This window comes from Pleuronectes platessa, chromosome 17, assembly GCF_947347685.1.
Source record: "Pleuronectes platessa chromosome 17, fPlePla1.1, whole genome shotgun sequence".
In the NCBI taxonomy this organism is placed as follows: Eukaryota; Metazoa; Chordata; class Actinopteri; order Pleuronectiformes; family Pleuronectidae; genus Pleuronectes; species Pleuronectes platessa.
In genome coordinates, this window is record NC_070642.1 from 21,522,176 (window position 1) to 21,536,593 (window position 14,418).

Here is a 14,418-nt window from a genome sequence, read left to right on the forward strand (position 1 = left end):
AACGTGCTTGTGTGTGTGTGTGTGTGTGTGTGTGTTTATGGTTCTTTCACAGTATTCTTTAAACTTGCATTACAGCAGATATGATCCTAGATGATATAGAAGATCTATTTTTCTCTTCATGAGCAGAATCAGCTGTAGAAGCCAGTTGGTGACTGTTTGTAGCGGCAACACATTTTCTTCAAAATGGCAGTAAAGAGCAGGGAGAGAGGTTAGAAAGCACTTCAGGACACTCACACAGCAAGCCACTTCATTCTGAGTACACTGTGTGTGTGTGTGTCTGTGTGTGTGTTTGTGTTTGTGTGTGTGTACGTGTGTGACTAACCAGCCTGCCTCCCAGACTCTTCTCCAGCTCCCTAAATCCTGTCACAATAATAAGCCTGATCACAGAACAGGCCTTTATTCATGGTGACATCTGTGGCACACACACACACACAGACACACACAGACACACACACACACATTAGTGCTGCTCTATTTCAGCTCAGGCCTACATGCGTGTGTAAAGGCAGGCAGAACTGCTCCAGAATCAGCCAATCGGCTCTCAGCGCTCTCAGCTTTATCTTCACATCCTTTCATCACATCACTTTTTAATTTTCTGTAGCGAGAGACCACAGAAACCAGAGCGAAGTGATAAAACACACAACCAAGACTAAATAAACGGGTCAGCAGTGAAGTTGTGTTAAAAAAAACTGGCATCGAGCTGCATCACTACCAGGATTATTGATTCTGAGAATTTGCATCTCAGAGATTTATTAAGGTTTGTGAAGAAAGAGCTGAGCTTCACTACATTTCTCTCTATCCAAGATAAACCAGCATCGTCATTCTGAGCACACACACACACACACACACTAACACACACACACACGGACACACACCTCACTGTGAACAAAGTGCTGAGTCAGGATGCTGCGTCACAGCCCGTTTCTATTTGTACATTTTCCTAAATGATTGATACTAACGTTGGGACGGGAGAGCTGATTAGAATTTGGAGGTCAAAGGCAAATTTGGCTCTAATCTCACAAAGTTAAACATCTTAATAATGTCTTGAGGTCATTTGTTCAAATTCAGCACTTGTATCAACATTATCTTTTCAATTTCCTCAGACAATCCTTTGAAATGTTGAACAAACATCCACTCAAGGATATATTGATTTATAATAGACTCATAAACACATGCATGATCTCTGCAGCCAGTTGTCACTTGGACTCAAAGATAAATTGATTAGATCCCAGGGGTCAAAGGTCACAGTGACTGAACCTGCACCGGTTGGCACAAAGACAAAGTTGATGACTGGACATCTTGTGTTGGCCAATCGGTTCACCTGTCGTGGCGATCTGCTCAACACTGAGGTCAAGTTATGTTGAAGCAGTAAAAACAGATAATATTGTTTATCAATCAGCAGAAAACAGATGAGTTTGAGTTCTGTGTGGAAGTCAGAGGGCGGCAGGCCAGGGCCTCGCTGCCCAGACAGGAGAGAGGAGCCTGGGCTGAACGTGCAGGGCTCCCCCCCTCTCACCCCCTGGAGCTCCAGACCTGACAGTGATAAATGAACACTGCAGCTAATGTCTGGCTAGGGGAGATTGGAGAGGCTACACACACACACACACACACACAGACACACACACACACACACACAGAAAAGATTGCCTCAACTGCACTGCAATTAAATCTCCAAAGTAACCTCCCCCCCACCCCTACCCTCTCCTCCTCCTCTGTCTCCCTCTCTGATTGCCTGGTTTCTTCATCTTCCTCCTGCCCCCCCCCCAGTCCTTATCATCTTCCCTTTACATCTCTCTCCTCCACCAGTATCTCACCCTCCATTTAATTCTCTCTCTTTCTATCTGAGCCTTTAAATCAGCTGCTCTGATTGTCATAGTCATTTTTTTTATTGCTGCCCATCATTACAAACAATCGGAGAGTTCCTTATTGTTCTGCTGCCGACAGCCTCGAAACACACAGGTCGTCTCCAGGAAGCTGCAGAATCCACAATGTGCAGGTAGTGGTAAAAATAACAACTGAAGTGAAGAAAGCATGAATTGTACACACATAGCATCGCCAACGGCCTCAGTGAATCCCATCGAGCCGAACCACATTTCACACACTCATAGATATCCGTCCCCTAAAGGAGCTTGATTGGTGAAATCTACAAATGAAACGAGAAAACAGAAAGTCTTCTCTCACGACTTTTGACTTTTCATTGCTGTGAGTTCATTCTGAAACGTGGATCAACGTTAAAACCAGTTACCAGGTGTTTTAATGTGGCTGTATATTATACCTGCTTCACATTAATGTTCATTTCTGACACGCATTTTAATGTGTATGTCATTTTTTTAAGCTAAAAGGACACAGTCACTGTGAAATCCTGATTCTGCGTTTTTTTCTGCTCAGCAAAGTGCCGGTGCCATAAACTGTATGATAATATGGAATTACCATCTGCTTGATTGACAGCCGTGTGTGTTTGTGTGTGTGTCTGCGTGCTTGTGTGCATGTGCGATCCCCTGAGGGTTTGACTCGATCAATCACTCTGAGCCATTAGCAGTGAGACAGTGTGTGGTCGGGGACGGGGGGGGGGGGGGGGGGCAGGAAATAGGTCTTAACGCACTTTGCACTTAAAAAAAAGATGGAGGACTGATTGGGTCCTTTCAGACATGGAATTTGTCAAATTGTTGGGTACGTCTGTGTGTTCACGTAATGGCTTTCTGGCCTCGGCACAGTGTTCTGAAGAACGTGGACTGTTGGCTGGGGTGTTGGGGGGGGGGGGGGGGGGGGGAGCTCAGGAGAGTGTCGCGACCCAATCGTCCAAACCTTTCACACAGAGGAGGGAGGACATGACGTATTAACACCAGTGTCGGCCATTTTCAACCAAAGTTCTCACATCTCTTCTGCGAGTTTCCTCCTGTTGCGCATTAGAAACGTGGTGAACACGCCCACTTCCTGTGAATCCTGATAATCCTGCTGTATTCTAACTTTCTACCCGACAGGAGCTGGTGTCGTGTACTGACGACCTTCAAACTCTCCTGGATTGTTAAGTGTCCCGGTCGAGTCTTTGTTCTCTGTATGAACTGGTTCCATCACGAGTCTCCGGGGATCTTCTTGGTTTAAACGTTAACGCTGAAGATCCGAGTGCCGACACAGTTCAACTCCCAGCCTCTGTTTGCCCTCCATCTTTTCATCTCCATCCTTTTCTCTGCAGCTCCTCCACATCTGAGATGCCCGTCACGCTCACCCCGTCAAGGTTATCAGACCCTTGTGTAAACAACAAAGGGGCCGGCCTGATGGAATCGCACACAAACACACACGTTCATTCACTCACTCATTCATTCAGAGGCATCCCTCTGTGTTGTCAAGCTAACAGCTGTGACAGAAGGTGGATGGATAGAGAGCGAGAGCTCATCTGAACCTGATATCTCTGCACAGGCACTTTACGAGTGGCGTGATGGACGAGCAGATACACAGCCTCACCTGGATTCACCGGATCTGTGAGTCTGATACCGGACATTGGAAAACTACACCGTCATGTGACTGTTGGGCAGTTCAAGCCAAGAGAAAGAGCTTTAATGTGTTTCTACAGGTGATCCCTGAAACCTGGCTGCAGCCGGGACTCACTCCCATTCAGCGATAACAACAGGACTAAGGTCCAATACTGGTTCTAGATGATATGGCTGCCGACTGGTAATTTCAAATATGGATTTTTTGGGGGCATAAGTTCATACCAATATTTTGGCCAAAACATCTTCATCTAGAAAATTGGCAATGATCCCTAATTTGTCATGATCGAAGACTCAGTATGAAAATCTCACGTTCTGCGACAGCAAGCTGCAAAAATAATGATTCACACCTGCTCATTAAGAAACCTGCACCCGGCAGCTGCTGTACGTCTGAACACATCTGCAGGAGCTGGTGATGAGGATCACATCAACTTCTTCATTAGCTCTTTGCTTTCACTTTGTCTGGGAGTCGGGGGGGTTATTTACCTGAGAGTCTGAATCAAGCTTCAGGTTTAACTCAAGTTGGTTCCATTGGTCTGGACCTCGTCTGAAGAACCTTTCACACCGGTTAATTGCTTCAGACTTAAGTAGAGTTGACTAGTTTGAGTGTCCAGATCAATAAGTGTGTAAAAGTAGAAGTTACTTAGCTTTTGAGCTGACCCTGAACAATGATAGGTAGATAGAGAGAGATCTGACCAATCACAACTCTCGTTACTTCTCGTTGAGTTGTATTTATCTTAAAAAGTGTAGTGTGGAGGATTCATAAGATATTTAACTAATCAATATCAGACTCTAGAAGTTTTTTCACTGTATTGATATTTTTTAAACAAAACAATTTATCTATTTGAAGACAATCAGTGAAACCAAATACTAACTGCAGCCCTAATTTAAGCCGTTTAAAAGAGCCGGCTTAGCAAAGTAATTTCCATCTCTTTGGATCTCAAATATTATTTATGACCCGAGCATCTATGATTTTCAGTCGAAAGCGTCAAACATTTCAAAGTTCAAGAATCACATCCATCTCCCTGTATAGTTCTGAATCTAAGATCCAAAGGTTATTATTTCAAAAGAAACCGAGTCAACAGCGTTATTAACCATATAAAAGCACTGGTGGTCTTTTTTGCTTGGCCTGCTTTGTAACCTTCAGATCAGTTTACAGAAACACAAAATGAATAACAGAACCAGGTTCCTACTTCCAAAACTTAAACTGATGTCGTCCCAAGACACCTGGACACAAATACAAATGTTTCGAGCAGATACAGAAAGTTCCAACAAGCGTTCAGGGACAGACCTCTTGCTCGGCATGTGGTCGGCCTTCCTCTGGCTGCAAGTGGAACCGTTGGATTCACACGTCAGTCCTCGTCCAGTACACGGATGTTGTTTGGCTCTCAAAAAAAGCAATTCGATAATTTCTTCTTTGTTACCACTGAAATTAAAGGTCAGCTCATGAGAGATAGCAGCCACGTTGCACAAAATTCAATCGCTGCAATGCGGAATTTCATTTAAAAAAGGGAAAACGCTTGTTTTGGCTCCTTTTCTTCCTCCGAATCCTTTTCAGTAGACGAGTTTTCAGTCCGTTGGAAGTTCTTTTCCTTCTTTCTGTCGGAGGCGAGGCGGAGCTCGTCCCCGTCCACCACCACTGCAACTGTGTTTGGACATTTCTTGATTTCCTCTGGCGCTGCAGCCCTGAGCCAGACAGACAAAGGAGGGGAAGCCCGGCCAGGTCTCTCCACTCCAGGCACAGCTTCTCCCCGTCCTCTGTGCTTCTTTCTTCGTCTCTCTCGATTGTGGCAGCGTTCCCGAGGAGCCCTGGCGACGCTCCAGCTTGTCTGCCACTCCGTCTGAACCCTCGCGACCGTCCTGATCGCCCTTCCGCAATGGCCCCCCCGCCCTCCTAACCCCTCCACACCCCCACTCCACACCAGCCACATCCAAACTATATCCAAAAACAAGCCTGTGATTGAAACTCGACATCTCAGTATTTCCTTCTGTTTCTTTAACACGGAACCGAACACCAGCGACTTACTGTTTGTTTTAGTCATCTATCTCTTCATCATGTTAAAGGGCAGCAAGTGTGTGTGTGTGTGTGTGTGTGTGTGTGTGTGTGTGTGTGTGTGTGTGTGTGTGTGTGTGTGTGTGTGTGTATGTGTTTGAGTGGGTGTGTGTGTGTGATGCTCTGTGCCAGTGCAGATCTATTCATCATGTGCCAGGACCCAGCAGCCTCACTTGTAGTGAAGAGGGTCCAGGTTGGTGCCAACTGCCCTGACTGCCAACTCAGTGCAGCAGTCAGGGCAGTGGTCTCTGTCAGTCGAGTCTGTTTACACATCAGAAACTCTCCTGCACACACAGACACACTCGTATCTAAGTCATTAACATATAGTTTGTGTGTTTTCTGATGAACTGGGACATCAGGTTTGATGGTATTATGTGATTAGATTAACATTTTACATATTTACTTCTTGTTCATGTCTTAAAGATGTGAAGATAACTTTTACACAGGGTTCTACTCTCCCCATCTGTGAGAGAAGCCTCCTAAATATTGTTGTAGTAACATCAGGAGGCTGCTGTAGTATTATATGAGTATTGTTGTAGTAACATCAGAAGGCTGCTGTAGTATTATATGAGTATTGTTGTAATAACATCAGAAGGCTGCTGTAGTATTATATGAGTATTGTTGTAGTAACATCAGAAGGCTGCTGTAGTATTATATGAGTATTGTTGTAATAACATCAGAAGGCTGCTGTAGTATTATATGAGTATTGTTGTAGTAACATCAGAAGGCTGCTGTAGTTTTATATGAGTATTGTTGTAATAACATCAGAAGGCTACTGTAGTATTATATGAGTATTGTTGTAGTAACATCAGAAGGCTGCTGTAGTTTTATATGAGTATTGTTGTAGTAACATCAGTAGGCTGCTGTAGTTTTATATGAGTATTGTTGTAGTAACATCAGGAGGATCCTGTAGTTTTATATGAGTATTGTTGTAGTAACATCAGGAGGCTGCTGTAGTTTTATATGAGTATTGTTGTAATAACATCAGAAGGCTGCTGTAGTATTATATGAGTATTGTTGTAGTAACATCAGAAGGCTGCTGTAGTTTTACATGAGTATTGTTGTAGTAGCATCAGGAGGCTGCTGTAGTATTATATGAGTATTGTTGTAGTAGCATCAGGAGGCTGCTGTAGTTTTATATGAGTATTGTTGTAGTAACATCAGGAGGCTGCTGTAGTTGTATATGAGTATTGTTGTAGTAACATCAGTAGGCTGCTGTAGTTTTATATGAGTATTGTTGTAGTAACATCAGGAGGCTGCTGTAGTATTATATTAGTATTGTTGTAGTAGCATCAGGAGGCTGCTGTAGTTTTATGAGTATTGTTGTAGTAACATCAGAAGGCTGCTGTAGTTTCATATGAGTATTGTTGTAGTAACATCAGGAGGCTGCTGTAGTATTATATGAGTATTGTTGTAGTAACATCAGGAGGCTGCTGTAGTTTTATATGAGTATTGTTGTAGTAACATCAGAAGGCTGCTGTAGTATTATATGAGTATTGTTGTAGTAACATCAGGAGGCTGCTGTAGTTGTATATGAGTATTGTTGTAGTAACATCAGGAGGCTGCTGTAGTATTATATTAGTATTGTTGTAGTAGCATCAGGAGGCTGCTGTAGTTTTATGAGTATTGTTGTAGTAACATCAGAAGGCTGCTGTAGTTTTATATGAGTATTGTTGTAGTAACATCAGGAGGCTGCTGTAGTATTATATGAGTATTGTTGTAGTAGCATCAGGAGGCTGCTGTAGTTTTATGAGTATTGTTGTAGTAACATCAGAAGGCTGCTGTAGTATTATATGAGTATTGTTGTAGTAGCATCAGGAGGCTGCTGTAGTTTTATGAGTATTGTTGTAGTAACATCAGAAGGCTGCTGTAGTATTATATGAGTATTGTTGTAGTAACATCAGGAGGCTGCTGTAGTTGTATATGAGTATTGTTGTAGTAACATCAGGAGGCTGCTGTAGTTTTATATGAGTATTGTTGTAGTAACATCAGGAGGCTGCTGTAGTATTATATTAGTATTGTTGTAGTAACATCAGGAGGCTGCAGTAGTATTATATGAGTATTGTTGTAGTAACATCAGGAGGCTGCTGTAGTATTATATGAGTATGGTTGTACTAGCATCAGGAGGCTGCTGTAGTATTATATGAGTATTGTTGTAGTAACATCAGAAGGCTGCTGTAGTATTATATGAGTATTGTTGTAGTAGCATCAGGAGGCTGCTGTAGTTGTACACAGTTATATACTGTAGTTATATGTGATGTCGGTGAAAGTTAAGTTGCTTTCTTCAGAGTTATGAGCAACATACGTGTCACATGGTCTGTGCATGTTCATGTATGATGTGTGTATGTTTACATACATGTGGTCCCAGCTGCACCAGTTCCTCACGCGAGAGGAAGTCGACGCTACAGGAGATAAACAAACCGATCTGTGTGTGTCTGCTGCCGTGAGGTCACTGCGGCAGCTAACGTGCTAAAGCTAACTAGGACTCCGTGGAGCTTCTTACCGGAGACCTTGATGGGGTCCGGCCGCCCGGGCAGCGCCTCCTCCGGGGTGGGCATCTGTGTTTTGGAAGCCATCTCTCCCATTCGACCGTTCACCAAGTGGCGCCAGACCATCCGCAGCCGGGAGGAGGAGGAGACCATGGAACCAGCTCCGCGAGGCTAGCTCCGGTTAGCTTAGCGTCATTACCTAACCCCGACACATGTGCTGTTATGTCACACGTTATAAAATAAAGTTACACAACAGAGAAATAAACGACACAACTGAACGTGTCATAAAGACGTTAAAGCACAAAGTCAAACACTTGTCGGTCCGTGATAAACCTGGATGACCTGTTGGCTCTGTTTATCCTGAGGAACCAGTAAACTCCCCTTTAACTGGTTTCATCATTAACTAATCAACATGTCATGTTCGCCGAATTAACCACAACGTGTTTTTATTCCTCACGTCGGTGGATTCACACGCTTTGAAAACACGGTTCGTCCGCAGGAAGTGAAATTAACCAAAACTGTTAACTTTTCAGACGGAGTTTGGTTTTGCTGCAGTTTATGATTAAAATCTGTAGCAAAAATATAAATAAACTTTCATAGGAGAGTAGGTGTATCCATTTTTTATTCCTATCTGAAATGATAACATGTTGTTTACATGTTAAGATCAACTTCATTGATTCCTCGTTACAGCAGCAGGTAGAAGGTGAGAAAGACAAGAGAACATGTGAAAGTATAAATAAGAATAAAGTGGGCAAAATAGTAAATAAAAAAAAATCTTTAAAATACAGGGAATATGTACATTATGTACATATTTCACTACACACAGAATATTACTCATCGAGAAATGTACTTGAGTACACACAATATTTATTCTTTTCTTTCTTTTCATTTGTGATGCATCAAAACGCTCAAAATAGTTGGTTGTGAAATTGGTTGTGAAATAAAGTGGTGGAACTGAGAGAGAGAGAGAAAGAGCAGATTCTTGGGTCATTGTGTCTCAACTTGTGAATTTGTCAACATGTTTGAAGCAAGCGACACCAGCTCCTTCCTGTTTGTCACATTTTACATCAACCACGAGGAATTCAAACAATCTCAGGTTATTATGGAACTCAGGATCACAACTGTAGATGTAAATGAAGCAGTGACTGGTTTATCAAAGAGAATTCATTTCACTCGTGGAAACGTTGAATCAGTAAAAGTGTTAAGACGGACGATTCAGCCAAACAACCAATGGAAACAAGGGGAATGAATCAAAAACTAAATGCAGCTGAACTTTACAGGAGTAAAATGTGCTGAGTCACGTTATAAAGATGAAGTGATGACGACATCGACCGTGAGTAAAATAATAATTTGATGACAAATGACAAATAGATTCACCAAATTTACAATAGATATATAATATATAAATTCACAAGGTCGACCGATTGAAAAACTGCAAAAAATTATCTACTTGTATTCCGCACTTTAGATTCCAGTCAAATTCATCTTGAATCCGACGAGACGGAATTTGAAGCCAGTGATTATTTTTTGGTCTGTGAACGGAAATCAGCCTCCATCATGCTACTGGTTCCCAGTATGCTGGGTGGGTGGGGGGAGGGGGGAACAGATGACGAGCCATATGGAAGAGCCCGCGAGGAACACTGCTCATTTTGGAAAATATATATATTTGAAGTATATTAAATATATTAAAGTACATTCCTAAAGAAGAGGTTGCACAGGGTCTCGGAAAGACCTGAATATGTTGAAATATTACGTACTGTCTTAAAGGCACAATATTTAACTTCGGCCACTAGGGGTCTATCAAAAGACGTAGTTTGATGATGTCGTGTAGCATCGGGTTATAACTGTTGCAATATATAATATATATGATATATATAATATCATATATATATAATAGTCATCAATAGCAATACTACAAAAAAAGTGCAATATCTATATGATGCTAAGGATGCTAACCACATGAGGAGGTATCTAACACATATTTTTTCTGCTTTGGATTTGTAAAATATTTGCTTTATATAAAGTTTTTAGTATTAAAGAAGAGTTTATTACAAAAATGAGTCATTTATTGTGATAATCATGTAGAATATAAACGTTTAATGAATTTACAATAGTGCGATTCAAAGAAGAACAAAAGAACAAGATAAATAAATAAAAACACAAAGAGCTTTTCAGTTGTGTTGAGATAAAGGTCTAGAATACGAAAGATAACAAAAGACAAATCAATTAATGAACTACTTCTTATCATGTGCATATGGTTTTTGAGATTTTTGATTAATGCCCATTGTTTTTAGGATCATGTTTCATATAGGTGTGGCTCGTGTGGTTTTCTATAGATCACATTCAGCCTTTTGAAGTATATAATGTTTCTATGATTGAAACCTGTCAGTGTATAAGGAGACGATTGGCGATGTTCTGATGCAGATGCTCTTCCCCTTCTTCTTCTTTTATTCCCTGCCTCCATCCTCAGAGGAGGAGAGAGGGATGAGGAGCAGAGGGAGGACCGAGCAGGATGTGAAGAGCCTGGCTCCCTCTCTTTGGACCTCCCCCTCTCTCCTCTCTCCATCTGACTGCGCCCAGCTTCTCTCCCTCCATCCTGTCACACAGACACTGTTTCCTCCTCCTGCGCAAACAGAACCTCGCATTTGTGCGTTCGGATGCTGCTTTCCCTCCGCGTCTCTTCTGGCTGTGGACTATTTGTGCTTCAGGAGAAAACAAGCTCAAGCAGATTTCAGCTCGGCCGCAGGAGAAGGACGATGCCACCGCCGCATTCCCTCCGCATCCCTCCACCGCATCCTCAGCATCCTCCGCATCCTCCGCATCCTCCGCATCCTCAGCATCCCTGCGTCCAGAGGAGCGCACCGCGGACCGGGGCTGCGACACACCGCCTCCTTCTGCATCGGTACACTTCACAGAGGGGGGGTTTCTGCTCCTGGTGCATAAATCTATGTTCCTGCTGATGGTTAAAAAAAAAACAAAAAAACCTGCGCCATTTGTCCTGCAGCCGCCGCTGAAAGGTATTGTTGTTCGGTTTTACGCGCATCTCTGCAGCGTTCATTCATTTTGTGTTGTTTTCAGGCACTTGTGCGTTTTATCTTTCAATCCTCCAGCTGCTTTGTTACACTTTGCATTTTTCATTTATCTTGTTCTCATTTTGCTTCTGCCTGTGATGTCGAGCTCTGCGGAGCCTCTTGTCTTTTTTTTTTTCCTCCTCTGAAATATGACACACACACACACACACACGCACACACATACACACAGGCAACACGCCCAAATCCCATTACAAACACATTAATACCCTCTGCAATCATTTACCACAATATCCCTGCATGGTGCATTACAGTGTTTTAATTAGAAACATCGCACTTTATGTGATATTGTGTTATTTGCAATATGTGGGTCTACACTTCTGTCCATTGTGTTTTATTTGATTATTTTGTGTTGATGTTAGGATCGAGATTATTTTAGGGAAATGCACACACACACATTCTTGTACCTCTATCTCAAGGAGGACACTCATTGTGTCAGCTGCATTATGTTTAATTTCCTAACCCGTTAACCAAACCTTAACCAGCACATAACCAAACCCTAACCTAACCCGCACCTCGACCTAAATCCAACCCTAACCCGAAAATCAGTCTAACCCTCAGACGGACCTTTAGTCAAAGTGAGGACCAGCGAATTTGTCCTCACTGCGGTGTCCGCTCAAAGAGGTCCTCACAAAGACACAAGTACACACACTCGTGCACACGCACACACACGCATGCCCGACCCCCACAAAGGCAGCCGCCCCTCCCCTCTGCGCTTTAGCCCACATGAGCTATCTGGGTCATTAGCATTTCAGCGGTTAATGAGGCTGCAGATGGGTCCTCCTCCTCCTCCTCCTCCTCTGCCGGAGAGCCGTTGAGCAGCGCAGATGCTGCTGCTGCTCCATCTGCACGAATGAGAACGGGAGGAAAAAATGGCCTGCAGTACATGTCATGGTTTCTCTGGGTGGTGGGGGGTGGGGGGGGTTTGACAGGATTGTGTACTCATGTGGGCTGAGGAGTGAAACCCGGAGCAGCAGCGTCGTCCTCCTGCAGCTGAGGCTCATTAATGCAGAATCAGAGCACGTGCATCATCTTCCTGCTGCTGCTGAATAATGGAGGACGAGGCTGAAGCGCTGCGCAGTGCTGCTTAGAGGAACACACCGGGATTCAGACTCTTCATCAGAAGGCCCGAGTGGGTGATGAAGGCTCTCACATCTCAGGTCCTGCTTTAAATATGATTTTCTCACCTTATGTGAAAATGAATCTGGCTTCAGTCACACAATCGTGTCAGTGAAGATCATCATCGTCTTTTTTGTGTTAATGCTCTGCAGTTAGAAGGATGGGGGGGGGGGGGGGGGGGGGGGATCTCATGCTACACAATCAGGAGGGAGTAAAAACATGAAAATGATATTTGTCACAAAGTGCCCTTTTCTTCTTCTCAAACATGTAAATGCAGCAATTTAAAAAAGATAAGAAATATCATATTTAGCATCACATGACGCGCTCACAAATAAAAACCACTCCTCAACTGGGAAATGACTTCGCAAGGTGACGATATTTGGTTTTCAGGCGTCAGAAAGCCGAGAGAAAGGCTTGAGTCTGCTGCACATGTATTTCAGACCTGAGCGAGAAGCCAGGATTCGAACAAATGGTGCAAACCCAGAAGATCTCAGGGTGAAACACGAACATGGTGTTGCAGGTATTGTTCTATTCACTCAGAGGATCTGTGCACGGTGGAATATCGAGTCAATATTCGGCCAAGGTTATTGACACAGTATGCAGCCTATTGTATGGAGGTCAGCAGGATATCCTTCACATGCACACACACAGACACACACAGACACACACATGCACACACACAACTAGGGACCTCTATAGCATCTTGTATTTCCACTCGCCCTCCTGAGCTGCTCGTCTGTCTCTGGACTGCAGGAGGAGACAGAGCGCAGCAGAAAATAAAAAAAAAAATTCAGACCAACAGAGCTGAGATTCTGAATATCCACCGTCATGGTCAATAATATAGATATTTATGGATTCACCCTAAGCAGTGGTCAGGTATTGGTAATAAGCAGCAGGAATATGAAGACTGTGTAAATGACTCATCATGTTTTATCTGCAGGAGACATTTCTTTATGTTCCTGTGTAGAAGAGATCAAATATGTTTGAAAGGTTTCAGATTTCCTTCGAGATCGATGCCACATGAAATTAAACACCCGGAAAAAAATGGAAAAATCTCACGACAGCGACTTGATTTCCGGATTCAAGCGAAGGTCGAGGAATCTGTTGTGAGAGCACCGGGTTCTAATGGGAGAGATCTGGTGGTCGAGTGGGATAAAACACACAACACACTGGGATTCGATGGAGAATGAATGTGGGTCGTCTCTCCTCGTGTTCACGGCGGACCTTGATTTAAATGACCAAACAATTAAGGCACGCGGTGAATGCCAAGAGAGCGACTGGATATCAACCGAGGGGTCAGGTGATGGAGGATCAAACCAAAGATCCACACCTGTCGAGGACATGCGTGTCTTAATAACCAACATGGCTGCTCTGGTTTAACGAGTTCTGAGCCGTTATAACATTAAAGCCAATGAGAAACCAGAAGTTGCAGTACCACCAGTGGCCACTAGATGTTACTGGCCTAAAGAGATGTTTTAGCTTGATTGGCAGGTGTCTCAGCCAATCAGACGTGGCAGCTTCCACTTGGTTCTGTTTTGCGTGTAAATAAAGATGGACGACACATGTCCACTTCCTCTAATGGTTCAGAAAAGAGGCCAAAATATCCTGGATACGAGCGCGGCCATCTTGTGCTGGTGATGTCATACAGGCGGATACACGCCCTCGACCAATCATGAGTCTGTTGTCAGACATAATGTTTTTATAGCATCAAATAAATAATTAAAACAAAACTTATCAGAAATATTAGTGTGATAGGAACACTCTAATGTGCTTTAATGATTTAACACAATATAAGAATATATCTAACAATTAGAAATCCAGATACTTATTCAATAAAACCATCAACACAAAGATCTTATATGAATATGAATGTTTCTTTTCCACAGTGAACGTTCACCTTCAGGAGACGTGGAGCCTCTGAGCAGGAAAGAGTTATCTCTTACTAATGTATTTTCCCAAACACAAAGGCTTTGTTATTGATTGTGGACGTGCAGCTGCCGGGAAAGGAGGCGGTGTGTACTGTATATACTGTAAACTGTAAACTTTACTGCATGTGTGTACATGTAGAGTCAATTACACGTTTTTATATATTTGTATTTTCAGGTGGTGTTTGAAGTCCCAGAACTTGTCCAGTCATTTAAATAATAACATATTCTGTTCTTGTGATTTATGAAAAACCT

The 14,418-nt window shown here is 43.0% G+C and overlaps 1 protein-coding gene across 4 annotated transcripts in view; it reads right to left on the reverse strand.

Annotated features, from left to right (window-relative positions):
- Positions 1 to 8,426, reverse strand: part of msraa (methionine sulfoxide reductase Aa) — a 22,152-nt gene extending 13,726 nt beyond the window's left edge. The window contains exon 1 of one of the 4 annotated variants that reach the window (XM_053444629.1): positions 8,045 to 8,426. In XM_053444629.1, the coding sequence (XP_053300604.1) occupies positions 8,045 to 8,183 (139 nt within the window). In that variant the 5' untranslated portion in view covers positions 8,184 to 8,426. Of the gene's footprint in view, positions 1 to 4,779; positions 5,305 to 5,514; positions 5,585 to 7,897; positions 7,943 to 8,044 lie in introns of those variants that run through there. The other 3 variants (XM_053444632.1, XM_053444630.1, XM_053444631.1) reach the window with 3 other exon arrangements.
- Positions 8,427 to 14,418: the final 5,992 nt, after the last annotated feature.